At 45.0% G+C, this 27,933-nt stretch overlaps 1 protein-coding gene across 1 annotated transcript in view; it reads right to left on the bottom strand.

Annotated features, from left to right (window-relative positions):
* Positions 1-27,469, bottom strand: part of RSPO4 (R-spondin 4) — a 47,646-nt gene extending 20,177 nt beyond the window's left edge. Inside the window, exon 1 of the mRNA XM_006881675.1 lies at positions 27,391-27,469. Within this exon, the coding sequence (XP_006881737.1) occupies positions 27,391-27,469 (79 nt within the window). The remainder of the gene's footprint in view (positions 1-27,390) is intronic.
* Between the last annotated feature and the right edge of the window lie 464 nt (positions 27,470-27,933).

The following is a 27,933-nucleotide window of genomic DNA, read 5'->3' as shown; positions in this document are numbered from 1 at the left end:
GCAGGTCATGGAAGTAGTAAGGATTTAATACAGCTGTCCTGAAGAGCTCCCAGGAGGTGAGAAGGATGAGAAGGAGGGGAAGAGACCCTCTTCCACCCCCTCCCCCTCCCCCTGCCCCAAAGGCAGTGCAGCCAGAGGAGAGGCAAGCCCTACCCGGCTCCCTGCTCTGACCGGGGAAGGATCCAGAACCCTGTGGGGGAGTGGGGCACCGGAAACTGCTGGACAGCGCATCCTCCACTGCCTGCATGTCACCGATGACCAAGCGAAATGAACAACATCTGGGCGCCCGCCTGCCCACCAGGGCCGCCACATCTGGGAGGCAGTCTTGGCCACTGGAGGCTGGCTCAGAGGAGTCCCCCACCCTACCCCACGCAAATTCCTTCCTGGGGGGCAAATTGCATCATCCCCAGGAAGGCCAAGGCCCTGGGGGAGCCTCCAGGCTAGGAGACTGCCCGGGGCTGGTGGACTAGATGGCTCCAGCCACTGGGCCCTGCTGTGTCCCAAGCAGGAAGCTGGGTTCTCAAAGGAAACTTAGACGATGTTCAGCAGAATGATGAGGTGGTCCTGAGTCTGTGCCTGACAAATCACCACTTCCTGGCGGTGTGGTTTAAGGCAAGTGGCGTCACCTCTCTGGAACTCAAGTTTTCTCTCCTATAGAGTTGGGATAATCATAGCAACTACCTTTCAGACAAGTGTGGAAATGGCATGAGCTAGTCCATGCAAAGCTCTTATCCCCGCTCATGCATATGTATGAGCTTAACCATTTTATTACTCCATACATGAGAGTTGCACGTGAGAGTTACAGAGGCGCTCACGGGCCAGGGCTGTGTGGCTTGTTACCTATAAATCCCCATGTCCTTGCACACTGAATCAATGCCCTTGAGCGGCAGTGTTGGTGAAGAGTACCAACTATCCCATGGGCTGTTAAGAGAACAAACAAATCTGTCTTTGAGGAAGGGCAACCAGGACTCTCCTCTGAGGCAGGGACGGTGACACCTCATCTCATTACTTTTGGACACGTGGTCAGGAGGGGCCAGTTCTCGGAAAAAACATCACGTTGGGAAAGGTGTTGGGTCATCAGAAAGGAGGAAGGCCCTCAACTGGAAGGACTGAGAGTGCAGCTGGATCAGCGGGCTCGAGCACAGTGAGGACGGAGCAGGAGAGGGCGAGATTCTGCTATAAGTTGTAGTCACCTGGAGGCCACCTAATGACAACAACACAGCCAAAACCTGTCCTGTGGGTGACGGCTTAATAACTGTTCTTAGAAGCCCACGTTCTAGCTGGGAGGATTAACTGCACATGTGTGCAAGAAAGTAGACGGGATCTGCCCAGTGGAGCTCAGAGCCCAGTGAAGAGCAGAGTGACCAGGGGTAGGCTCCGAGGCTGCCGTCAGCAGGGAGGTTTTCTGGACAGCAGGCTACGTGACGGGAGCTGGGTGCAGAGCAAGGTGAGTTTATGCAGGAGGAGGGAGGAAGGGTATTAACAACAGTAGTATGGACTTTAGGTGGCTTAGGGGGCTTGGTTCTCTGGGATTCCCATTCTTCTCAGAGTCAGCCACAGTTTGTTGTGATCCACACAGTCAAATGCCTTTGTATAATCAATGAAACACAGATTTCTCTGGTGCTCCCTGCTTTCAGCCAAGATCCATATAACATTAGCTACAATATCCTTAGTACCTCAACCCCTTTTAAACCCAGCCTGCACTTCTGGCTCTGTTGATGTGCTGTGCCAGTCATTTTTGGATAATCTTCAGCAGAATCTTGCTTGCATGTGGTACCAATGATATTGTTTGATAATTTCCACACTCTGTTGGATCACCTTTTTTTTTGGAATGGGAACAAATATAGATCTCTTTCAGTCAGTTGACCAAGTGGTTGTTCTCCAGATTTCTTGGCACAACTTGGTGAGCACATCTAGGGCAGCATCTGTTAGTAGAAATATTTCAATTTGTATACCATCAACTCCTGGGGCCTTAATTTTTGCCAATTCTTTTAAAGTAGCTTGAACTTCTTCCTTCATCACCATAGGCTCTTGCTCATATGTTGTTTCATGAAATTCTTCTGTGTCTGCCAATTCCTTTCAGTACAATGACTCTCTATACTCTTTCCAACTTCTTTTTTTTCATCTTCTTTTAGTATTTCCTGAATCATTTAATATTCTGCCCAAAGCATCCTTAAGTATTGCAACTCTAGGTTTGAATTTGTTCTTCAGTTCCTTGAGCTTAAGAAATGCTGAGCGAGTTCAGCCCTTCTGATTTTCTGATTCCCGTTCCTTGCACATTTTCATTGTAATACTTTACTTTGTCTTCCTGCACTGCCTTTTGAAATACTCTGTTCAGCTTTTTAATGTCTTGATTTCTTCCCTCTGTTTTGGCTTCTCAGCACTCTAGTACAATATTCTGAATCTCTTCTGACACTCATTTTGCAAAACCTATACTTGAACCAGGAGGCAGTCATCAGAATAGAGCAAGCAAACACCGCATGGTTCAAAATTGGGAAGCATGTAGACCAGGCATCTGTCCTATCTCCAAACCTTTTCAATCTATAGCAGAACTGATTATCCAGGAGGCTGGGCTGTATGAGGAGAAATGTGGCATCAGGATTGGAGGAAGACTCATCAACAATCTGCACTATGCAGATCACACAACCCTGCTTGCTGAAACTGAGGAGGACCTTAATTAAGTGCTTGCTACAGAGGATCAAGGACTGCAGCCTTCAATATGGATTGAAGCTCAACATCAAGGAAACAAAGATTCTCACCACTGGGCCAATTGGCAGCATCATAATAGATGGTAATGAGATTGAGATTGTTCACAGCTTTAGTTTGCTTGGCTCCACAATCAACACTCTTGGCACCAGCAGCCAGGAAATTAAAAGACGTATTGAGATGGGACAGTCTGCTATTAGAGACCTCTCCAAAGTACTGAAAAGCAATGGTGTCACTCTGGAGACTAAGGTGTACCTGATACAGGCCATGGTCTTTGCAATCACTTGCTATGCATCAGAGAGCTGGACAATGACTAGGGAGGATAGAAGGAGAATTGATGCCTTTGAGCTGTGGTGTTGGAGAAGAGTATTGAATATACCATGGATTGCTAAGAAAACAAACAGGTTTGTCCTGGAAAAGGTTAAATGAGGCTGCTCCTTGGAGGCAAGGATTCTGAAGCTTCAGCTGACATACTCTGAACATGTTGCAAGGAGGGACCAGTCCTTGGAGAGGGACATCATGCTTGGGAGGGTGGAGGGGCAGCACAGGAGAGCAAGACCCTTGATGAGGTGGATTGATTCAGTCACTGGGATAATGGGAGTAGGTGTGTTGGAGACAGTGAGATTGACACAGGATTGAGCAAGGTTTAGGGCTGTTGTACACAGTGTTGCTATGAGTCGCACAAGACTTGACAGCACATAACAACAACGAAAGGGGACTTGGGCGAAGAAAGGATGGCAAATCCTGCTAAAGCACCAAGATTTAAGAGGTTAACGGACAAGACCTTCACACTATAATAATATTAATAATAATATGCACACGTTCAAAACTAATACTTAATCCTTGGCCCTCCAAACCTGCTTCTTCAGTCCATGTTAGTCAATGGCTTCTCCATTCACCCACCACCTCACTGTCCATTCATTGCACACAATCACCTGCATGTTGCTATGATGCTGGAACCTACTTCACTCGTTCACTCTTCACTGTCAAGCTGGAACCCACCCATAGTGACCCGTCATTGGATCTCTGAGGCTGTAAACTGCATGGGATGAGAGTGTTCACCTTTGTAACAATGGAGCCATTGGTGGATTTGAACCATCAGAGAGATAAAGCCTCTGGGTTAGCTCAGCCCCCTCCAGACTGTGGCCCCACAGCTCCCATCTATGCCACTAGTATTTCAAATACCTGCATGGTCATGAATGAGGGTCAGGTTCCCAGATGAGGACAGACTAGGAAGGAAGGCCTGGTGATCTCCTTTTGAGGATTAGTCAGCGAAAACCCTCTCAGTCACGAGTCGATCGTCCATATCGTGCTGGAGGATGAGCTGGCTAGGTGGGAAGATGTTCTAGCACACAGTGGCTGAAGCAATGGGAGCAGAATAGGGCGGTTCGGATGGCAAGGGACTGGGCAACGTCACGTCCTGTTGTACACGCGTCACCACGAACAGAAGACAGCTCAATGGCCACTAAAAACTCACTCAAGGCTGAAAAATCTTGGCATGTCTGAGTCTTCTCTTTCCCTCACATCTGACTGATGAGGAATCTGGTGAATCCCATCTTTGAATTGTGCTCAGAATCTGACTTCTTCACACACCTCCACAGCTGCCCCCCACTGCCTCTGAGTAGCCCCTCAACTGTGCCAAAGGCTGCCTGGGTGACAGCGTTCACCTCCTCCAAAGTCTCCTTGCTTCACCTTCATCTATTCATCTATTTTCCAGTGGCCAGAGAGACCAAAACCAGAGACACGCCGCTCCCACTTGCTCTTCTGTTCAATGCCCTCCTTGACGTCCGTCTCCCACAGGGAGAGGCCCGTAAGGTGTTCTAACTGCCTTCTTTCATTGCCAAGAACATTCTTCCTACAAACCTCATATGCCCCTCCCTCAAGTTGCCCTTCCCTGGCAAACTGCCTTGACCCCACAGCAGCCCCCTCTCTCTCCCCAAACAGCCCTTCCTCGGAGCAGCGTCCTCGCATGATATGCTGTATGTGTGTCTGAGTTTTCTCCAGGACAGTGGGAGAAACCATCGCATACTACACAGGTGATTCAACATTGTGCTGCACTCCCTTAATAAACTGTCCTGGAAAATGCTGCAAATCACGGTCTCACTCTTCCAAGTTAACTGGCCTAATAGTGTCAGCTGAACTATACAACTGTTTGCAAAGGTAAAATTCACATAACATAAACCTAACCTTTTCCAAAGTTAGTTCAAGCAGCAGTTAGTACAGTCACAAACCTGCCCCTAGATAAAGTTTTAAAACATTTTTTTCACACCCTATGTCTCATGCTTTTTTTCCTAGTAAATATTGTTGAATGTACAAACAGCTAAAGATACGTCATTTGGACAATTTCTACATGTACAATTCAGGGATACTGGTTAGAGCTTCAGGGTGTACTTGATGCTTTTCTGCAGCTGCTCACTATTCCATTGTGGAGAGGCCGCAGAATTCATTTAGGTGCTATTATTATACTTGTTTTGGAGAAGAGAACACGGAGGTTCGAGGCAGTACTGTCACTTGCACAAAGTCCCTGAAGATGGAGCTGAGATTCAGATCCTGCAATCCAGCTGCAGAACCTGGTCATTTAATCCCACGCTACACCAGCTCTCTGCAGCCAGCACATCCCTGGGGTAGTTATTAACCCTTCACAGACTAAGGACACCCGAATGGCAAGTGCCCCTCCTTCACAGGCCCTTACCAGCTTCTCAGTGCTGTGCTGCCTCCTCCCCCTTCTCATGTACCGTTTCATGGAATTCTCACAACAACAGAGCCATTCTACAGGTGAGAAAACTGAAGCACAATAGATATATATAGATATAAATATAGATATTTGCCTTGGATGCAAAGCTAGTGAGGTGGTAGAGACAAGAGGTGAATCCACAGCTGTAGACTTCACAACAGAAGTGCATCTTGGATTTAAATGCAACCAAGAACCACCTGACTTAATATTTCTCAAGCTGAAAGAACCGAAAAACAAATTCAAGCCACAAGAGACAGACAAGTAGAGATTACTATGAGCAAAATTTTGAATGATCCAAGAAGCATCAAAAGAAGATGGAGGGAATGCCCAGAATCAGGCCTAAAGACTGTAGGATGAAGTTTCACCACCCTTGTCTCCACAGAGCACGCTCAGTTGCTCTTCTTCCAAGACAGACTTGTTTGTTCTTTTGGAAGTCCATGGCATATACAATACCCTTTGCCAACACCACAATTCAAGGGCATCAATCCTTTTTCAGTCTTTCTTATTCATTCTCCAACTTTCAATTGAAAATACCATAGCTTGGATCAAGCATACGTTAGTCTTTAAACTGACATCCTTGCTCTTTAGCATTTTGGAGAGGTTTTAAGAGAAGATTTTACTAATGCAAAACACCTTTTAATTTCTTGGCTGCTGTTACCATGGGTGTTGATTGTGGATCCAAAAGAAAATAGCTGACAATTTCAATCTTTTCTCCATCTGTCATGGTGCTGTCAATTGGCCCAGTGGTGAAGATTTTTATTTATTTAATGCTAAGAATAATCCATATTGAAGGTGTAGTCTTAGATTTCTTCAAAAAGTGCTTCTTCTTCATGTTCTGCAAGCAAGTTGTGTCATCTGCATAATCTAATAATCTTTCTCTAATCCTGATGACACATTCCTCTTCATACAGTCCAGTCTCTCAAATTATTTGCTTAATATACAAATTGATATGGAGAAAGAATACAACCCTGATGCACAGCCTTCCTGATTTTAAATAATGTTGTAGCCCCTGGTTCTGTTTGAACAACTGTTTTTTTGGTCTACACATAGGCTTCATAGGAGCACAATTAAGTGTTGAAGAATTTCCATTCTTCTCAATGTTAAACACAGTTTATTCTTTTCCATACAGTCAAACGCATTTGCATAGTAAATAAAACACAAGTAAGTATCTTTCTCTCCATTAACATTGTAGAAGTTAGGCTTCTACATAACACACAGGTTAAAATTACTTAGTACTGAGAATCATGGCTTAGCCAATTGACACATATTTTGGTGGAACAAAATTCAATCCACGATATCATCCTTAATATACAGAGTTTATAAAAATCAATTAAGAGAAAGAAAACAAAACAAATAATGTTGAAAGAGAATAAGTAGGGAGGCTTATAATTTCTCATTTTAAAACATGTTATACAGCTACAGTGACACTGACAGACCAATGAAACACAACTGAAAATCAAGAAACAAACCCACACGTCTTACAAGGATGCCAAATCCATTTGATGGGGAAAGAATTGTATCTTCAGTAAAATGTGTTGAAAAATTAGATTTACATATGTAGAAAAAGGAAAGAACATCTATGCCTCCCACCATACATAAAACCAAGACAAATTCAAAACAGAGTAAGATCTAAACGTGCAAAAAACCCCATAAAATTCTGTGCCAAGAATCTGGGTGATGCAAACTGTTAACACACTCAGCTGGTATCAGAGAGGCTAGAGCTGTGGGTCTATCCAGAAAGACCTTGGAGGAACAACTTGGTGATCTACACTCCCCAAAAATCACTCCATGAAGCCTGGTTCTATTCTGACACAAAGAGGAGTGGCCAGAAGTTGGAATTAACTCCACTACAACCACCTTTAAAAAAAAAAAACAATGATAGCAACTTTAAAAAACAAAACAAAACACAAAAAAACCCACAAAACAACAACTAACAAACCACAACACTGTTAGGTCCTGTTCCAAGTCCTGTGGATACATTAGTGAACAAGAGAGTGCTTCCTCTCATTAAGTTTATATTCTTTTATTTTTTTTTAAGGCCTTCTGAAAATACTATACCTAGAATGTGAAAAAATGAACTACATATTGGGAACTGAGAGGTTATTTCTAGAAACAGTATAGCAGATAATATACAATATCTATATTATAATATAGATATTTAATGATACAGGTCATATCTAATAACTAAAACATATATAAGACTCATACAACTTAATAACAGAAAGACAATCCAGTCATAAAATGTGCAAAGCACTAGAATAGACATTTTACCAAACAGGATATTCAAATAATCACCAAACACATTAAAGAAAATCAACTAACAGAGAAATGCAAATCAAAACCACAAAAAGACACCACTTCATTCCCACTGCTTGTGTGTGTTGTTGTCCAGTGAGAACTCTCTCGTGCGTTTTCAGAGGCAATAAATCACAGAGAAGAAGACTGGCCATCCTTCTCCCTCCAAGCCGCCATTGGATTCAAACCACATGTCCCTGAGGTTGCAATATGGCTTCTTACTGCTAGGTCACCAGAGTTCCTTTCACTCCCACTGTTACTGTTAGGTGCCGCTGAGTTGACTATGATTCACAGCGACCTTATGAACAACGGCTCTGAGCCTTGCCCTATCCTAAGCCAGCTTCAGGTTTATGACACATCTGACCCCATTGTCTCTGTGTCAATCCATCTCATCCAAGGTCTTCCCCTCTTGCACTAATCTTCTTCTCTTCCAAGAATGATGTCCTTCTTTAAGAAATGGCCCCTCTTGACAACATGCGTGTTCCAAAATCCTTGCCACCGAGGAGCAACCTGGTTTCACTCTCTCCAGGACTGATTTGTTTGCTTTCTTGGTATTTCATGGTATGTTAAATACTATCCCCCAGCACCACAACTTTAAGACTTTAGAAATTCTTCTTCTGTCATCCTTAGTCATTGTCCAGCTCTCAGATGCATAGCAAGCAAGTGAGAAGACCATGGCGTGGATCAGGGTCATTAAAAACAAAACAAAACAAAATTAAAAACAAAACTGAAAAGAACCGATGTTGACAAAGATGCAGGGTAATTTGTTGTTGTTGTTATGTGCCGTCGAGTCGCCTGCGACTCATAGCGACCCTATGTACAACAGCCCTAAACTCCGCTCTGTCCTGTGCCAATCGCACCGCCTCTGACACTCCCATCCCAATTATCCCAGTCACTGAATCAATCCACCTCATAGAGGGCCTTCCTCTCCTGTGCTGTCCCTCCACCCTCCCAAGCATGATGTCCCACTCCAAGGACCGGTCTCTCCTCACAACATGTCCAAAGTATGTTAAGACGGAGCCTCAGAATCCTTGCCTCCAAGGAGCCACCCGGTTTAACCCTTTCCAGGTCATTGCTGGTAAAAAGGCAAAATGATATAGTGTTTGAGGAAAATAATGCGGCAGTTTCTAAAAAATAGAACTATCATATACTCCAGAAATTCCACTGGTAGGAATATACCCAAGAGATTTGAAAGTTGACACTCAAACAGACACTCGCACACTCGTGTTCACTATGTGAAGCACTATTCACAACAGTCAAAAGGTAGAAGCAGCCTAAACATCTATCAACAAATTAACAGATAAACAAAATTCAGTACATCTACACAAGTAAGAGAAAGCCAATAGTGGTACATGCTAAAATATGAATAGAGCTTGAAGACATTGTGTTGAGTCAAATAAGCCAATCACAAAAAGGGTAAATACTCTGTAAATTATATAATTTTTTTTAAAAAAGTAAAAGGCAAATGTGCAGAGAACAAAGCTTACTAGTGCTTACCAGATATGGGGAAGGAGGAGGAAAGTAGAACTAAAGGCAATGGAAAAAATTGCACTGATTAAGGGCTGTTGTTGATATTGTTTGTTGTTTGTACCGTCAAGTCTGAACTGACCCATAACTGACCCTCCAGCGGGTTTTGAGAGGCAGTTAATTGCACGGGAGGAGATTGCCCATCCTTCTTCCGTGATTAAGGGTACGGCTGCACATCTAATTATTGTAATTTCTGCAAATAAGTTGTACACTCATACAAAGAGGCATTGGCAAAAGATGTGTGGTATATTTATGACAATAAAAATAAAATAATAAAATTAGTAACTATTAAGGTGGCTTATGAACAACCAAAATCCTAAAAGAGGATTTTATTTGCTAGTTTGGGTATTTTGGGTCATGGTTTCATGGGTCATCCAAATTAACTGGCCTAATAATGTGTTTTGTTTCATCCTATTCTCCTCCAGCTCATTGCACGGTGCCTGGAGTCTTAAAAGATTGTAATCAGCCATCCAAAGCTCAACAATTGTTCTCTCTTCACTTGGACAATTAGAAAAAGGAGAGCTAGGGACAGGAGGCGAATATAGAAAGTGTAACTAACAGCCTCTATTGCCATGAGATCAGAGGAACTGGACTGGGCTTGGCTACCATTACTGGGAGCTCTGGTGGCCTAGTGGTAAGAAGTTGTGCTGCCATCCCAAAGGCACACAGTTAAAACCACCAGCCTCCCTGTGGGAGAAAGATGGGCAAACTCCTCCATTGCAATTAACTGCCTCTGAAAACTCACCAGAGGGTCAGTTATGAGCTGATCCTGACTCAACAGCACACAATAAAAAAAAAATCCTGACCAAAAGGGGAGAAATGAAGATTAGAATTTAAAATTATCATGTACTTCAGACTTTTTGGAAACAAGGAACACTTGAAACTACTATCCTGAGTCAATTTCTACTTAAAGCAAAAATTTTACTCTAAGTAAAATTCTTTTAGCAAAAATATTGCCTGAAGTTTTCTTAAAATCAAACGTAGCTTAATTAGTAAAAAAAAATATCTGCCTTGAGTATTGTGCTGTGTCTTAGTTATCACGTGTTACTTTAAAGGAAGTATCACAAGTGGATGGCTTTAACAGAATCTCTTTTCTTATAGTTTAAGGGGCTGTTAAGAGTTGCTGTCAAGTCATCTCCAACTCGTGGCCACTTTATGATAACAGAATGAAACATTGCCTGATTGGTGTCGCCCTCACCAGCTCTGCTGTGCTCAGGCAACTCTTGAAGATCTGGCTTTTTCTCACTAACCTTCTACCAAGGCAGCTCTGGTGGAGTAGTTGGTAGGGAGTTATACTGCTCACCCAAAGAGAATATGTCTCGAGTGGTTAGTATTCACCAGTAGCTCCACAAGAGAATGACTTGACTGGTCATTGGCTTCTGTGTGACTTACAGCCTACAAAAACCCTGGGTGGCAGGGGGAGGAGGGTCGGCTATGAGTCAGTTCCAACTTATCGGCAATGAGAGCTGCTTTACCAGTCTATCTCATGAAGGTCTTCTCCTTATCACTGACTCTCTAATTTACCATAATCTCTTCCTCCAGGAACTGGCCCCTTCTGATAGCATGCACAAAATATGTGAGATGCACAACAACAACACGGCACGTAGTGGTTTATAGGAACAAATATCTACACCAGTTCTTATAGTTGGTAACTAAACATGCTTGTGTTAAGAAATGGGGGTTTTTTTGTCTTAGAATTTAGAGCAGAATATTTTCTTTGGATTTTGCCAGTGTTAGTTGACTTCTGCGCGGAATGTCCATGAATACTGGTTTTTTGCCACATTTTGAAAAACAAAGAAAGTAGATCCTCCAGGGAGTCTGACTTGTGGATTTGCACCCTCCCAGATGAATGGCAGACCCCAGAAAATTTTCTTGAGCTTTGCTTGCTATAAGTTTTATTACGAAACCAATAAATAGAGTCTGAATTTTTCCAAAATATCTTTTGTTGACTACAATGTTGTTAAAGAAAATGTGTATGAATGACTAAATTAAAAACAAATGATATATAAAATTTCTTGCAAAGAAAAAAGTAATAAAAATATTCTTGCATTGAAAAAAAGTATGTGAGATGATATTTCATCATGCTTGATCCTAAGAAGTATTCTGGCTACACTTTCAAGGCAGATTTGTCTGTTGTTCTGAGTCCATGGAATCCAATATTCTTTTCCAACACCAAAATTCAACAGAATCAATTCTTCCTTCAGTCTTCCTTGTTCATTGTCTAACTTCCACATTCAAATGAAGTCACCGAAAAATACTATGACTTGGGTCAGGTACATCTTAATTCTCAAAGTGTTGCTCTTTGGCATTTTAGAGGTGTCTTGGCAGCAGATGTGCCCATTGCAAAACATTGTTTGTTAGTTTGTTAGTTTGTTTGTTTTACTCAAATGCAGAATACTCATTCTAGGGCAAGGCTTTCCATTTCCTCTGTCTTTAGCTTTTGCTCTCAGGTGATCCTCAGGTGGCTTGGCATCAATCTTTCCCTGGGTCTGGGAGATTCTAAGTGCAGTGACTCCAGGTTCAAAGCATACACTCTACTTCTAGTTCTTCTTCCTTTGTGGTTGTAAGTTCCTATGGAGTTCGTCTTTCAATATGGCTTTTATGGACTGCAGATGGGCATGATTATGTAAATAGCTCATATTGGCCTATTCACAAAGAGATGAGCTAGCTACCATTCCACAAGGGGATTGGCCAGTCTCAACAATTTACAAGGAAACTGGCTAGTCTGGTCAAACACCTGAACATCTCTAGCTGCAGAGATGAATCGTCCCCTTTGAGTGAAGAAGAAGCAGGAAAATGTAGAACCTACTTGGAGACAGCAGCAACAGCCATGGCTGAATTAGAGACCTGATATGAGATGAGACTCTGGGGTGGGGGAGCCAACAGTGGCAGGACTGAGAACTTTGTTAGACAATTAGGGGTACAGTCAATATTGGCAGGACTGAGAACTTTGTTAAGACAATTGGAAGGAGAGCCAGTATTGGCAGGACTGAGAATTTCGTTGGATAAGTTATGGAGAGGTGGGGGGAGCCAATATTGGCAAGACTGAGAACTTTGTTGGACCACTGGGGGTGGAGGAAGCCAGTATCAGCAGGACTGAGACTTTGGGAACACTAAGCCTTGAGCCTCAAGGCCGAGGTGCCTGTATGCACCTTTCAGGAGCTGTCTTGATGGTATTCTGTTACTAATCTGGATTATGACATTTTTACTTCCCAAATATGGGTCTATGGGTTCTGTGAGCTATTACATCAGATTTTGGACCCAGCAAAGCAGTAAGATTGGGAATGAGATCAGTAGAAAGAGGCATGGGGGCATAGGGGACATGTCTGACCTTAGGGGAATTGGTTTTGTGCTATTGATGCTATGGACGGGGACCGTTTCCCCTGTGAAGCTGATAAAGGTCAGACATGGCTGTCCCTATGGGGTCCTATTATTTTTACAGTTCCTCCTTCTCTACTTGTCTGTCTCTTCTTTTGTCTCCAGAAATATAAAAGTTGATGCAGGCCACATTCCAGAAAGTTTCTCTTATATGAGATCAGAGCTGTGAACTGAGTAAGGGTGTTGCATCTCATCCTAGTTTCCCTTATAATTGATTGACTGATTGACTGATCACACCACATCATTTGAGATAATTATATCATTATGCCAAAAGAACAAATAAATCTGTGTTGGAGGAAATCCAACCAGAATGCTCCTTAGAGGCAAGGATGGTGAAATTCACCTCACATGTTTGGGGGATGTTGTCAGGAGGGGCTAGTCCTTGGAAAAATACATCACGTTGGAAAAGCAGAGGGTCAGTGAAAGAGAGGAAGACCCTCAGTGAAATGGATTGACATAGTGACAGCAACAATTGACTTGAGTGGGATGGAGATCAAGAGGATGGCACAGGATTGGGCAAGGCTTTGGTCTGTTGTTCATTGGGTCATTAAGGGTCTTAGTTAACCAGAGGGCATCTAACAACAGCAGCATATCATTATGTAACTGCCAAATTACATCATTACATAACTGCAAACAGCTGAAAATCAAGGCTCAGCCAAGATGACGCATGTTTTATAGGGATACAATTAATCCATGGCATATTCTTTTAAGAATAACCCATGTGGGATCATATTGACAAAAAAAAACCCCATTAGATAGGAACCTTAGAAAAACTAAGAAAAGGAAGTTAAGGATGGTTACTCAAATCAGAGAATACAGTCACTGTCTGAATTTTGTACATGTAGAAACTGTTGGTGTATGTTTCACCATGTATACTCTCAACAACAACAAAGTAAATGAATAAAATGTTAATAATAAATGGCTGACGCTCAGGTGTAGCTCATGATTGGTGCTGACTTGCTCAGTTACCTGCATTTATCTAATGAAATTGTATCCTAGGATTCCATGGCTGCATCTATCCCACAGCCCCCCTCTGGAAATGTCCTGATCATTGCTGCATTAGTTCTAGCTGGACCTTCTAAACCTGTTACTGCTTCTTGACTGTCTTAGGCCACTGGGACAAGCCAGTTATCCTGAGACCCTGCTGGTTGCTTTAAAGCAGCTGCTCTGTTTACTTGTGCCCCCTGTGTCCGCTGAATGCTCTTAGACTTACACATTGGGGTGAAACTAGAAACCCAGGCCCCCTGGTACAGTTTACATCGCCCAAGACCCAGATGAGTAGCAGAAGGGGGAAAAATATTTTTAATGTTAACATCAACAAGGAATTAATGCACAGAAAATACAAAGGGGTCTGGCGAACTGACACTATCAGGAAATGTAATAGAAAAGTGAGCAAAATAAAAAAGTATATGCATTCAGAAATAAAAGGAAAGCTTAAGAATAAGAAAATAAAATGGACTGTTGCGTTGTTACGTACCCTTTAGTCAGTTATGGCTTATAGCAACCCTGTGAACAGCAGATCTGAACCTTGCCCTCTTCCGTTTCATCTCCACAAAACTGTTACTTCAGCCACTGTGCCAGTTCACTTTATTGAGATCCTTCCTCTCTTTCTCTGATCTTTCCTAGCTTGCTGCCTTTTTCCAAGGCCTGGGCTCTCAAATGAATGTAAATTTAAAAATAAAACAAGATTGAAAAAGAATTAAAGTAGCAAGTACTTCAAAATGAAATACAATGTAAAACCAAACAAAAATAAAAGCATAAATTTGAAAAAGAAAATGAAACAACCAAAAAAATCAAAAGCTTTAAAGGCAAAATTTAAAAAAAAAAATCAGTAGAATGCAAAATGTCAAGACAGATTAAATACATTGCTAGAGCGACATTGGAACAATTTGAAAATAAGCATAATGAATAATAAATAAAAACAAAACAAAGTGACGCAAAACAACAGCAGGGTCTTGCAAGACTGCTCCTGGTAATGTGCTGTGAATTAAGGAGTCTGATTGACTCAGCTGCCCAGCCCGGGGTGGGGCAGGGGAGGAAGCACGCCTGAAGGGCAGCTTCTGGCAGTTTCTCCAACATTCTGTGGACAGAGGGCAGGACTCCGGTCTCCCCCGCATCATTATGTATTTATAATGTGCTGGCACTACACTCACACATCACCGTCCTTCAATCTTCACCACTCTCCTCTTTCATAGAGGAGTAAACAGGGGCTCAGAGAGGGTGCGTTACGATGCCATGGTCACACAGCATTTAGCATTGGCAAACGGACACAGCTTTCCCTTTGGATGTGGGTTTTTCTTCTTATGACAAGTTAGGTCTGCTGAGAACTTTCAAACAGGGGCAGAGTGAAAAAGAACAGATACTCCATTGTATGTGGCCATTATCAGGACTGATAGAGCACCAGTTGTTTTCCAAACAGACTAGATACATAATCTTGATCTTTATAAGACAGTAATAGATGATGCTGAGGTTCTGGAGTGAAATATTTTGGCCCAAGCACATAAATAGTGGAGCTCAGAGCCAAGCTCAGGCTTGTCATCCCAGAGCCCCACAACCCTTGCTTGGTACCAGACACGCCTCACGGCTCCTCGCTGGGCACTCCTTTTGTGCCAGCCAGGCCTGGTACAGGGCTTCATGCTGCATTTTGCAGATGAGCAAATTGAGGCTGGCACAGAAGTGAGTTGGCCAAGGTGAGCAGCCAGTGAGCAGAAGGGCAGGACCTGGCCTTTGTGACGGGCTGCTGGCTCATCTAGGCCTTGCCAGTGGCAGCTATGCCCGGCGCCCACATGAGCTCAGGCGGCGGAAGGGCAGTCAGTTATGACATTCCCCCTGTGTGTTCCACCCCCACGGATGTGGACACTGCTGTCAGGCTCCAGGGAAAGTGGAGGCTTCTGGAGAAAGGGAGTGGTTTCCCCATGTGGTCTTGACCCCTCAGGCTTGGGGATGCCTTTCTTTTGAGCTGGTGAAACTGAACTCCGACATACTCAATAGTGCATCAAAGTCCTATCCTCCCAACACACACACACACACACACACACACACACACACACACACACACTCTCTCTCTCTGTCTCTCTGTCTGTCTCTCTCTCTCTCTCACCCCCTGGGGCTACAGGGCAGGCGCCCTATGAATCACTTAGCATTGATTGCTACAAGAAATTGGTCTGAAAAAAATAAAAAAAGAAAGAAAGAAATTGGTCTGGGGTAGGCCGTGGTGGACCAACCCAGAACAGCCAGGCTAGTGCCCCGAAGAGTCAGCTTCACCCAGGGAGATGAGAAACAGGCCCTTTCCGATGGAAGCTGGAGGAATCCTCAAGGGTGGGCAAAGAAGGAGGTTCTGAGGGCAAAGGGGAGACCCAGACCTCTCCACGTCCCAGTCATGTGCCCTGGGTAGCCGATACCCCTGTTTACTTGAAGGCCTCACTGACAGAACAGAAAACTTAAACCAACCGTGTTGTAATCAAGTTGATTCTAACTCATGCACATTAGAGTTAAATGGCCGCTTAGCATTTTTTCCTGGTTTTCTCAAAACTCCTTGCTTTCAAGTCAGAACTTATTCATAGCATACCCTGCAGTGGATTTTCAGAGGGAGTTCTGGTGGTCCAGTGATAAGGAGCTGGGCTGCCAATCTGAAGACACATGGTTCAAATCTGCCATCCGTTCCTTTAAATCCACTAGGCGTCCTTTGAATCCACCAGCCTCACCTCAGGAGAAAGATGGGACAATCTCCTTTCTTGCACTTTATTGCCTCTGAGAACTCGCAGGAGGTTCAGCTATCCATAATAACAATAAAAAAAATCACAAGGGAGGAGATTACCCATCTTTCTCCTGAGGAGCTGCTGATTCTAATTGCCAGCGAGGTACCACTTCGGGGTTAGCATTGCAAGGTCCTGTGAACTCTGCCACCCGAACCCCCTCACAGTCTTTCTAAAAGCAGACTGTCAGGCCTTTCTTCTGTGGTACCACCGGATGAGTCCAAACCACCAACCTTTATGTCCGTAATCAAGCAAAAAGTGCTTCTGCTAGCTGAAGATCTTACCAACAGAACAAGAGTAAAAATGATAGGATCAGACCATCTCTGCAGACTACTACGCAGGTGAACAGGGAGAAGGCCTGGGAATGGATGGATCTGAAATTGCTAATACTTGACTGTTTTTAACCTATAAAAATGTCTCTTTCATGTGTTTCTTCTCCCAGTGATCCTCTCTTAATTCTATTTCCTCCCTTGTAAAATGTGGATAATTGTGGGCCCCCTCACAGAGTCACTGTGAGGATGAAATAAAAGTAAGGGGCAGCTGAACAAGGCAGTTGGGGTCATTCCATATTGCCACGGCTATATCACTTACCATCTCTGTGTCTCAGTTTTCTCATCTGTAAAGTGGGATTATAATGGACTCACTTTGTACATTTATCAAGATCATATAATCACCTAATCCTTATCAAATGCTTAGAATAGTGCCTGGCATTATTAAATAAAATAATGTAGTTAATACTTGATATAGAGTAAGTGCTCAACCAGAAAACCAACTAAAAAGATTTTTACAAATTTTCAGTGTAAAAAAAAAAATTTTAAGGATTCAAAAGTATACTGTTTAAGTCTTCAGAAGCATGTGCTTCTAAATATATAGATACCTGTCTACATCTACAGAACCTAAACTTAGGACCATGATCTAATTTGACACTTATGACAGAGCTGAGATGTCTTACACGTTTCCTGAGGCTGTAAAACTTTACAGAAGCAGGTTGTCACATCTTTCTTCCAAAGACTGCTGGTAGATTCGAACTGTTGACCTTTCAATTAGCAGCCCACTGTTTATTAAATCCACTATATCACCAGGGTTCCTTTAGGTTTATAGAACACAAATATATAGGTTTATATAAACACGTGCGCGCGCGCGCACACACACACACACACACACACCATTTAGGGAACTCTAGTGACCTAGTGCTTAAGGAATTGAGCTCCCAACCCAAAGGTTATTGTTGTTGTTATGTGCCATCGAGTCGCCTGTGACTCATAGCGACGTATGTTCAACAGCCCTAACCCCTGCTCTATCCTGTGCCAATCTTACTGTGTCTCTGACACACATACCCCCATTACCCCTGTCACTGAGTCTTATTGAGGGTCTTTCTCTCTTGCGCTGTCCCTCTACCCTCCCAAGAATGACGTCCCTCTCCAAGGACTGGCCTCTCATTGCAACATGTCCAAAGGTAGGCATCTGGAATTCACCAACTTAGGTCCAAGGAAGAAAGATGGACAATGTCCTCCTATGTGATTTAAGGCCTCTAAAAACCCACCGGAAGGTCAGCTATGAGTCAGTTCAGACTCAATGACAATTTTACATATATAATCAATTAATCCTTATAAAGTGCAAAGTATGAGCGACACGCCTCAAGTCTGTGAGGTGAAGCATCACCATCTTTGCCTGCAAGGAGGCACCTTCTCCAAGACATATCCGTTTGTTCTTTTGGAAGTCTATGGGCTATTCAGCACTCTTCTCAATTTACACTGTAGGAAATGTAATTAATGTCATAACACAAAATGTATATGAATCGAGAATCAATTAACATTTGTTCACGCAAATCGTAATAAAAAGAAAAAATGTTGAAAATTAGAGAAGGAAAAGATTACAGCAGGTCATGTCTGAAAAGGATCAAGTCTGCAGGACAGCCCACCTGATGAAGTGCCTCCGAACTTTTGGGACCCCAGTAAAACACCAGGAATGGCGTATTAGGGCAATGGAAGTGTGAGCACATGACATGATGCGCCTGTCAAAACATATGGGCCTGTACAAGACACAACAGGAGACTCAATGTAAGCTATAGACTTCAGTCAACGATAATCTATCAGTATTGGTTCATGAATTGTAACCAATGTACCTATGGAGGTGCAAGAGGTCAATACAAGAATAAATAGTATATGGGAGGAGAGGTGATATATAGGAACTTCTGACACAATTTTTCTATCTAAAGCTGCTCTAAAAATTATCTATTAAAATGGAAAAACAAAACCCCAAACTTTTATGTCATCATTCACACGCATCTGAACACATTTGCATGCAAATTGCATGCGCACACAGACACACACACACTCACATACACAGGCACACAATTATCATTTACCATGTGACTGAACCATGAGCCAATAATTCACCTCAACACTTGTAATTCAGCTTTGTGTTTTTCCTTTTTATACAGAAGATTGGCAGTCATGAAACAAAATGCGTAGAGAACGGGCGAATGGAAACCCAATTTGTTTTAATGTTTCACTCAGATCACAATTAAAAGATAAAAGAAAAAGGAGGTTGGCAAAAAAATAGGTTAGGATGGAAGTGATTTTAGACCATGGGTGGGAGACAGGAGTGTCCCCTGAGGAGTGGGAAAAGTATAAGGTGAAGCTTCCCCTCCTCTGTGCCCCAACTTGACTTCAGAAGCAGCTGCTGACGGTGAGAGAGGGCAAGTGGGGCTCCTTACACCGGTTACCTACTATGCGCCAGAGTCAGACTCTCCTTCCTCAGCTAGGCCCTAGTGTAACAGCCCCACTGTGAGAAAAGCAGAGAAATGGCCTCCTCATGTTAGCTCTCTCATGGGACTCCACTCTCCCCTCCCCTCCTCTTCTCTCTCTTTCCCTTTCAGAACCGCCCCTGACCAGGTCTTCACTCATCTCTGTCGCTGCCTTCAGCCACCAGCCTTGTCCTTGTTGCAGCATCTCTGCACAGGGCACAGTGTCACCTGCCTTCCCTTTGCTGTTTGCACAAAACGACGCTCAAGCCATGTGCCAGGTCCCTGAACTGGGTGCTGCCGCTTCCACTTTACAGTAAAAGAGGCTCAGAGAGGGGAGGTTAGAGTGAGCTGGGGTCACATCTTGAGACAGAAGTAAAGGTGAGATATAATAGTATGAGACTCCACACAATTGCCCCACCCCCCATCACTAGTCGAGAAAGCATCTGCTTTGTGGAGAAACAAGAATATGAATCCTTCTTTAGTAATTTATCACCAATCCAAGTTTCCACAAGCGCAATGCAGTGGCACCGGCGATATTCTTCAGGAGGTAAAATAATTTTGTAAATTGTTCCTCTCCACATCAACACAAACTCACGTCCCTCTAAAACTCTAAAGACTCATTGTCATTGAATCAAGAACCGACTCACAGCTGACTCTCCATTGGATTTCTAAGCCAGCAAATCACAAGGAGAAGATCCCCGTTTTTAACAGCACAATCCCCTATACCACCAGAGCTTTCTAAGTGGTCCGCTAAGGTTCCTATTTAATCTTTCAAGATGCTTTTGTCAATTTGATCCCACAGGCAATCTCCTCTCATGAGATTTACTGCCTCTGAAAACACTCTGGAGGGTCAGCTATGGGTTGGTTCCAAATTGATGGCACACAACAACATCTAGATCTTAGAAGCGCACACTATCCTACTCAGACTTTTTTTTAACACTTCAAAACAAAACTCCTCACCACTGTGGCTCACTCTGAGGATCTGCCCCTCACCATTTCTCAAGAAATGCTGCAACAGAGCAAAATCTTGAAGGTCATCTGCAAAAACATTGTCAAGAAGTGCCTTGAGCTCTTCTCTGAGTTGGCAGAAGACAAGGAAAACTACAAAAAATTCTCTGAGGCATTCTCTAAAAACCTGAAGCTTGGAATCGATGAGGGCTCTTCTAACCAGCGCTGCCTTTCTGAGCTCCTTGGCTATCACACTTCCCAATGTGGATATGACTTCTCTCTCAGAATATGTGTCTCACGTGAAGGAGACCCAGAAATCCATCCATTATAGCACTGATGAGAGCAAAGGGCAGGTGGCCAGCCCTGCTTTTGTGGAACTAGTGTTCAAGCAAGAAGAGTGGCCTGGATGGATTTGTATCAGCTACACAACTATTGTGGTTTTAAGAAATCCTCGCTAAGCAAGTTCCACCGCTTACTTTTTGCCACCTTCTTTTCCTTTTCTTTTTTCAATTGTGATTTGAGTGAAACATTAAGGCAAACTTTTTTCATTCAATCGTTCTCACATTATTTCAGGACGGAACTGTTCCACAAGTACTGGGTGCAAACACTCAGGGAGTTTGATGGGAAGAGCCTGGTTTCGGTTACCAAGGAGGGCTTAGAACTACCCAAGGATAAAAGAAGAAGAAAATGAAGGAGAGCAAGGCCAAGTCTGAGAACCTCTGTGAGCTCATGAAGGAAATTTTAGATCAGAATGTTGAGAAGGCGACACTTTCCAACAGACTTGTCCCTTCACCCTGCTGCATTGTGACTAGTACGTGTGACTTCGGGCCACATGAGAGCCAAGAAGCATGCGGAGATCAACTCCAGTCACCTGATCGTTGAGACACCGAGGTGGAAGGCTGAGGAAGATGAGAATGACGAGCCTGTTAGGGACCTGGCACTGCTGCTGTGTTTGAAGCCTCACTGCTCGTCTCTGGCATTTCTCTTGAGGCTCCCCAGACCCACTCCAGCCACATCTACCGCCTGATCAAGCCAAGCTCAGGCATTGATGAAGATGAGACGGCCGCTGAGGATCCCAGGGGCTGCTGGTCCTGAGGGTGAAGAGGACGCACCTCACATGGAAGAAAGTGACTGAATGTTCTACCTGTAACACCCCCTCTCCCCATGCAGAACACCCCTGCGGCTCCCACACACAGCAGCCTTGAGTCATCCTCTCCCACCTGGCTCTACCTGCTGATAGGTGGAGTTTTCCTCTCCTTGACTATGTGTAAGGCAGGAAGTAACGGTGTTGGACCTCACCCCCTTCCTCATAAGAAATCCCTAATCCTGGATGTTGTTGAGTTTTCTTTGTATATTTTGTTCTGAAATTTAAGTATACAAAATAGAGAAAGTGACACTTTATATATTAAAATAAACACACAAAACCACCCCAAACCCAAAAAAACCAAACACTTGACCACAGGAGCAATAGGAAACATCACGAATAATGGAGAAAATATTGAAGCTGTTAACATTCTCATTTATTTTGGATCCACAATCAATACACATAGTGGTAGCAGTCAAGAAATCAAAAGATGTGTTGCACTGGGCAAATCTGCTGTCAAGGACTTCCTCAAAGTACTAAAGAGCAAGGATATCAGCTTAAAGATTAAGGTGTGCTTCATCTAAGCCATTTTTCAACGGTCTCCTATGCATCTGAAAACTGAACTATGACTAAGGAAGACTAAGGAAGAATTGATGTTTTGGATGGTGTTAGGGAAGAGTATGAACATCCCATGGACTGTCAAAAGAACAAAGGAATCTGATTTGGAGGAAGGGAAGCCAGGGTGTTCCTTAGTGGCAAAGAGGAGAAACTGTTATCTCGCATACTTTGAGCACGTTATGAGGAGGAGTCAGTCTTTGGGAAAAGAGGTAAAGGAGAAGACCTTCCACCAGACAGATCTACAGAGTGACTACAGCAATGGGCTTGAGCTCATGGGAGATCATGATGGTGCAGGCAGTGGCACGCTACAGATCTGTTGTTTGTAGGGTCACTACAATTAATTGGTCATTATCTTGATGACACCTAACAACAGTAAACTGAACTATTGCTTCATTTTAAGAAAACTTTAGAGGATATTTTAAGCTTAAAGTTTAAGGATTATCTGAGAGCAATTGTTCGGGGGTTTATGTAGGCTTCATTCATGGCTTCAAAAAAGTCTGAAGTCCGTGAGAATGTGACATTTTGGTCTGCATTTTCCTCCTTTTGATCAAGATTCTTCCATACAATAGTTAATTCAAACCTTTATTAATGGTAGCCAGATACCACCTAGTTCTTCTAATCTCTTGGCAAAGAAGACAATTGTTCATGGAGCAATTAGCCAACATTCCATGTGCCTCTCTCCCATTCCTGGCAGTCCTTTCTCCTTGCTTGCACCAGATGAAGAGATCCACGCTTGCTGTGCCTTGCTAGGCTGCCTGTAAACTTTCAAGACCCTCAGGCACCACACAACAAAGTAGAAGACTCAATACGTTGTTATGGAGTCAGAAATGACTCATAGCTGAACTTCCGTTGCATTTCCGAGGCTGTAATTTCACGAGTGAAGGTTGTCCATCTTTCTCTCCATCTGAATTGCCAGAGAGGCGCACCCTTTGGGTTAACAAAGCAACTTTCTGTGGACTATGGCACCAAAGTGTCCTTAAACATGTTATGAAATATACTGGCAGGAAGCTGTTCTGCAATCCCGAAGCCACACAGCTCCAATCTACCAGCTGCTCCACGGGAGAAAGATGGGCAGTCTCTCCCAGTGTGATTAACTGCCTCTGAAAACCTGCTGCAGGGTCAGCTATGGGTCGGTTCCGACTCGACAGTATACCACAAGAACAACATTTCATGAAATCATGATAAAGGGGATACAATTTTTTTATTTTTTTTTTAGGGGATACAATTTTTAATTAACATTTTTATTGTGAAGCGAGCGGAAGTTTACAGAACAAATTGGCTTTCTATTCATATACATATTTCCTGACACAGATTATAATCTCCACACTGTAAACAGCACTCTTCCCACACCCTCCCTGTGTTGTGAGTCTCCATTCATCCTTCTTTCCTACTGAGCTTTATCCCTGGGCAAATTCTGCCCTTCTGGTCTCGTGTGCTTGACTATTCTGAGAGTGTCCTTCCCTGGTGTTGCTGATCACCTCACAGGCCTTCTATCAGGTGTTTGGCTGAAAATCAAGTCATGGAGTGATTCCGGATCCAGAATTCAAGGGCCATAGTCTCAGGGTTCCACCAGTCTCTATCATATCAATAAGCCTGTTGTTGTTGTGCGTCATCGAGTCAGAACTGACCCACAGCTGACCCTCCAGTGGGTTTTCAGAAGCAGTTAATCTCACAGGAGGATACTGCCCATCCTCCCACAGAGCAGCTGGCAGATTAGAACCACGTGCCTTCAGGATTGCATCACAGTTTCCTACCTCTAGGCCACCAGAGGTCTCATCAATAAGGCTTGTCCTTTTTTAGGATTATGAGTTTTATTCGAGGGGATGAATCTTTATGGGGCATCTGCTGTGGGACTTTTCATCTTCCCTCAACTCATCCAATTACATTTCACGGATCATAAACTGAGGCTTGACTGCCCAAGTTCACATGCGTAGGGCAGAACAGGGTCAGGATTCGAACCTGAGACTAAACTCTATCCCTCCTCCTTCTACTTCTTGTTGCCTCAGATCTGTTGTTGTATATGTACCACAGTATTGCTTCCTAATCATGACCCCAAGTGACAAGAACACTGCACATAAGGGATTTTCGGCTATAGTTTTTATGCAAATAGTTGCCAGGTCTTCTTTTTTCTTCCAAAAAGTCAACGGATGTGTTCGAATAGGCAGTCTATCACTTGGCAGCTAAATGCTTAACTATTGTGCCACCAGGGCCCCTTGCCTCATATCTAAAATGATCTAAAAAGATCATGTAAAGGTGAGGGTCGTGCCTCTGACAAACTCTCTTCCCCACGGGGCTTGGACATCTAGGTAATCAGTTATGGTCTGGTCTCTTCTCGTTGCCTAAACCAACCTCCAGATCCTAGGGTGTGGTGCCCAGAACAAAGTCCCCTCATCCTGCCCTCTACCAGGACACCCGAGCATGCTTTAGGAGAAACATTTCCCATCTGGTTCTAATTCATTTATACTTAATTAATCAACAAGTTTTGTAAGAGACACTTTAGCTCCAAGCTTTTTCAAGTCTCCTTTTTTGTCTTAGAAACAGGGAAATTGGGTTTCATCATGAAACGGGGCCGTCGGAGCCTGAGGAAGCACGGGTCTGTGGAAGCGAGGTCTCAAGGGTGATGACGGCTGGGACTCAGCGAGGGCAGGGTCATTCCTGCCAACCTCGAAGACCAGGTCAGAGGCTGGGGCAGGGCTTGGGCATGGCGGACAGAAAGGAGAAAATCAGGAGGGGTTCCCCTCCAGGCTGACAGCCCCTCAGTGTCCCCAAGATTCCCAACACAAAGCCTGTCACTGGCTGTCCTTGTCAAACGGTACATATGACGTGAATGACTGAACAGATGAAGCACCAAGCAATGCCCACGTGTCTCTGGGGCATTCCTGACAGTCAGACCTGAACCGCGAAGTTTGCGCAGCATTCTGGGGATCTCATGCTGATTTTTTCAAGCAGATGCCTCATGGAAACCAGTCTTCAATGTATGCTACCTCCTTACTGCACAGGCTCTGAAGTCTCAAAGTCAAGAAGCCCACTGCACCCAGCATTCCCAGACCTATCCAGATTCTAAGAGCGTCCTGAAGCATACGCTATAAGAAGGGGTAATCTAATTGGCCCAAGCCAGGTCAATAAGGGAACAGAGGCCAGGACCTCTGTGCTTTCCAAAGGCCCCACCGCACAAGGGGGTTGAGGACAGGAATGAAGGCCAAAGCCAAGGCCCTTTAGCTCCAGCTTCTCTCCATCACACCCCACTCATTATTGGCATCACAAGCTTCTCTCTGTAGACGCTGGGGAGATGCAGTCTCAGAGGCTGGAGATCAGCCGCCAAGAAGGATCCTGAGATGCCACCGAGCTGGGCTAGCATAAAGAGCCACTCCCAACATCCTCACTTGCTCGGCTGCTGGGCAGTTGCAGAAAGGAAGTGGGATTGGGGAGTTCTCTTTCCCTTCTTCCCTGTTCCTTCCAGAATGCACAGACACAGCCTGTGGGCACACAGCTATCTCTAGCCCCCTTCCCTCGCTGTCCCCTCCCCCTGGCTTTCTCTTCCCCACTCTCCTTGTTTCTTCTCTTCCCCACTCTCCTTGTTTCTTCTTTCTCCAAAACTTTCTTCTTCCTTTTCTCCTTTCAGACTAAGAACAGCCTTTAAAAATCATCTATACCAGCCCCTCTGCAGATGGAGAAGCTGAGACTCTGAGCAGAAAGGACTAACACAGCGTAGGAGAGATTTCCTTAGGTCTGTGTCTGACAGATGGCGGCTCAAGGCTCCTTTGACCATTCACTTGCTGTGCAATCCTGATTAAGTCAAGCTCCCACTTTGAGTCTCAATTTCCTCATCTATAAAATGGGCTATGAACATCTCCCTGAGCTAAGCTGATGTGAGTAGTTAAAGGACACAATGGCCAGGACATGAGAATGAATACTACTTCCAAAGAACTCACTAGGAGCCTGCAGCTCGGCCAGGCATCACATCTCTCTGTCTGTCTGTCTGTGTCTGTCTCTGTCACTCTCTCTGTCTCTGTCTCTCTCTCTCACACACACACACACACGCACATGCACACAACCCCCTATCTACAACCTCCCTCATGAATCTGGCATTTAGGATTATTATTCCTATTTTAACAATGAGTCAATGAGAAGAAATTGAAATTGCTTTCCCCTTCTTTTTTAGGCTTGGGGATCTCAATGACCTACAGTGGGACAAACTGATCCTTGGAGAGACAGAATGCCTTCCCTGTGGACCCTCAGGGAAGGTAAGATGTGAACCCAAGCAGCTGGATCCAGAGTTCATGCTCTTAACCAAGCATTCACAGGACTGTCCCGTGGAATCCCCAGTGCCCTTCAAACTCACCTGATACTCACAGCCTCTCCTCCAGGTCCCTATCAGGTCACAATAGAGGTTAGACCCCTTGAGCCACAGACTGCAGCTTTCTACCCAGTTCCACCCCACGGGTCTTCCACAGGCTTCTCTCTGCCTCTGACTTCAGTCCCAGGAGAGTTTTGTCTACGTGGGCTGTTCATTCAAATTCTGGAAGGGTGGCCAGTCTACCTCCCTTGCTTGCTCCCTTGCTCCCTTTCTTCCCACCTCTCCCTCTCACTCACTCGCTCTCTCTCTTACACACACACACACACACACACACACACACACACACACACACACACCCCCCGCCTTACTCATGCCCAACACCAGTAGCAGCGCTGGAGAGACAGAGTGGTTACCTAACCTCTCTGACATCTTTGTTTTATAAAACGAGGAGACTCCGTGTTGTGAGGGTACAGAGAGGATTCAGTGGGATAGTGCTAGAAAGCCCCAGACTCAGGGACACACGTGATGGCTGTTTGGAGACGGGACATTAGAAAGATAGGAACTGCCCAGCACAGACAGGAGGCTGGCTGTCCACTCGCCTTCCACAGTCAACCCTTGCTGCAGGGAATGCCTCTAACCCACTTCCCCAGCGCCTGCCTCTCACGGAGAAGGGGCTATGGAGGATCCGCAAGCGAGAGACTCCTGCTCCTTTTATTGACTGGGCCCTGATCATCTGTCCAGAGTCCCTAGGCATCAAGATAGGAACACTGGGCGTGTCTGGGGATTGGACATCTTCACTGTCAGCGGAGGTGGGCACAGGTCTCCTCTTACCGGAAGAGAGGCCCACCCCGGATCACCACCTTCTCAAGAGATGCCACCATGGGTCAGGCTCAGTGATGGGGCTGCACTTGGCCATTTGGCTTCCCAGCCCAGAGTTCTTTATATCCCATCCTGGCTCAGCAGAGATGCTTGGAATGGCTTCTGAACCACTAATGCTGCCCCCTAGTCCCCGTGTCCTCCCCGCTGGCACTTGAATCTTCTCTTTACATTGTCATCAACTCCCCTTGCAGTAATACTACTAGGTGAGGGAGGGGACAATGAGTGTCCGCTACCAGTGTCTTCGCTCTTGGAGAGCCTCTCTGACCCAGCTTCCTTAACACAGCTCTTCCTAGTGCCCAGAGGCCTCAGTCTCCCCATCTGAAAAGTGGAACTGAACGGTTGTAGGAATCAGTGCACCAGGGCGCAGGACTCTGGCCATCCGCAGCCAGCAGCTCTGGCTGCCCCGGGCGCCCTTCCTACCTTGCTTTTTCCTTCGATTCAGGGCCAGCATGTCCACGGTATGGGCGACCAGCAGCAGCAGGCAGAGTGGCGCCCGCATCTGGACAGCGTGGTCCCGGCGGGTGCGCGGGGCTCCTGGCACCCAGGCAGCGCCCGCGGGGGCTCCCTGGGAGACCCGGTGGCGGCGCGGCGCAGGGGCTGCTTGGGGCGCGCGGGGCGCATCCGCGGGGCGCGGCGTCGGTGCGGCCGCCAAGGACCCACAGTCTACCCAGGGGCCCACCGCTAGGTCGAGTGAGGGCGTCGGTGGAGGCCGGCACTGCCCTGGCGGGGAGGAGCCGGCTCGGGGGCGGTGCGTTTAACCCCCTCGAGGTCTGCGTCGGGCGCGGTCGGGGGTCGCTGGGGCGGGAGCCTGCGGAGCTTCCCGCCGTTTGTGCGCTTTTACGCACGATCTTACTCACACACTCCAGCTTGCCAAAGAGACACAGGTACAGACGCGCGCACACACGCACGCAGATACACACGCGCAGGCCCCCCCACCGTCTCCTCCGACAGGACCCCCCCATC

Source organism: Elephantulus edwardii, unplaced genomic scaffold, assembly GCF_000299155.1.
Source record: "Elephantulus edwardii isolate Elephantulus edwardi_28Jun2011 unplaced genomic scaffold, EleEdw1.0 scaffold00015, whole genome shotgun sequence".
NCBI classification, from domain to species: domain Eukaryota; kingdom Metazoa; phylum Chordata; class Mammalia; order Macroscelidea; family Macroscelididae; genus Elephantulus; species Elephantulus edwardii.
Note: the sequence above shows the minus strand (reverse complement) of the source record. Positions and strands in the feature narration are given on the sequence as shown.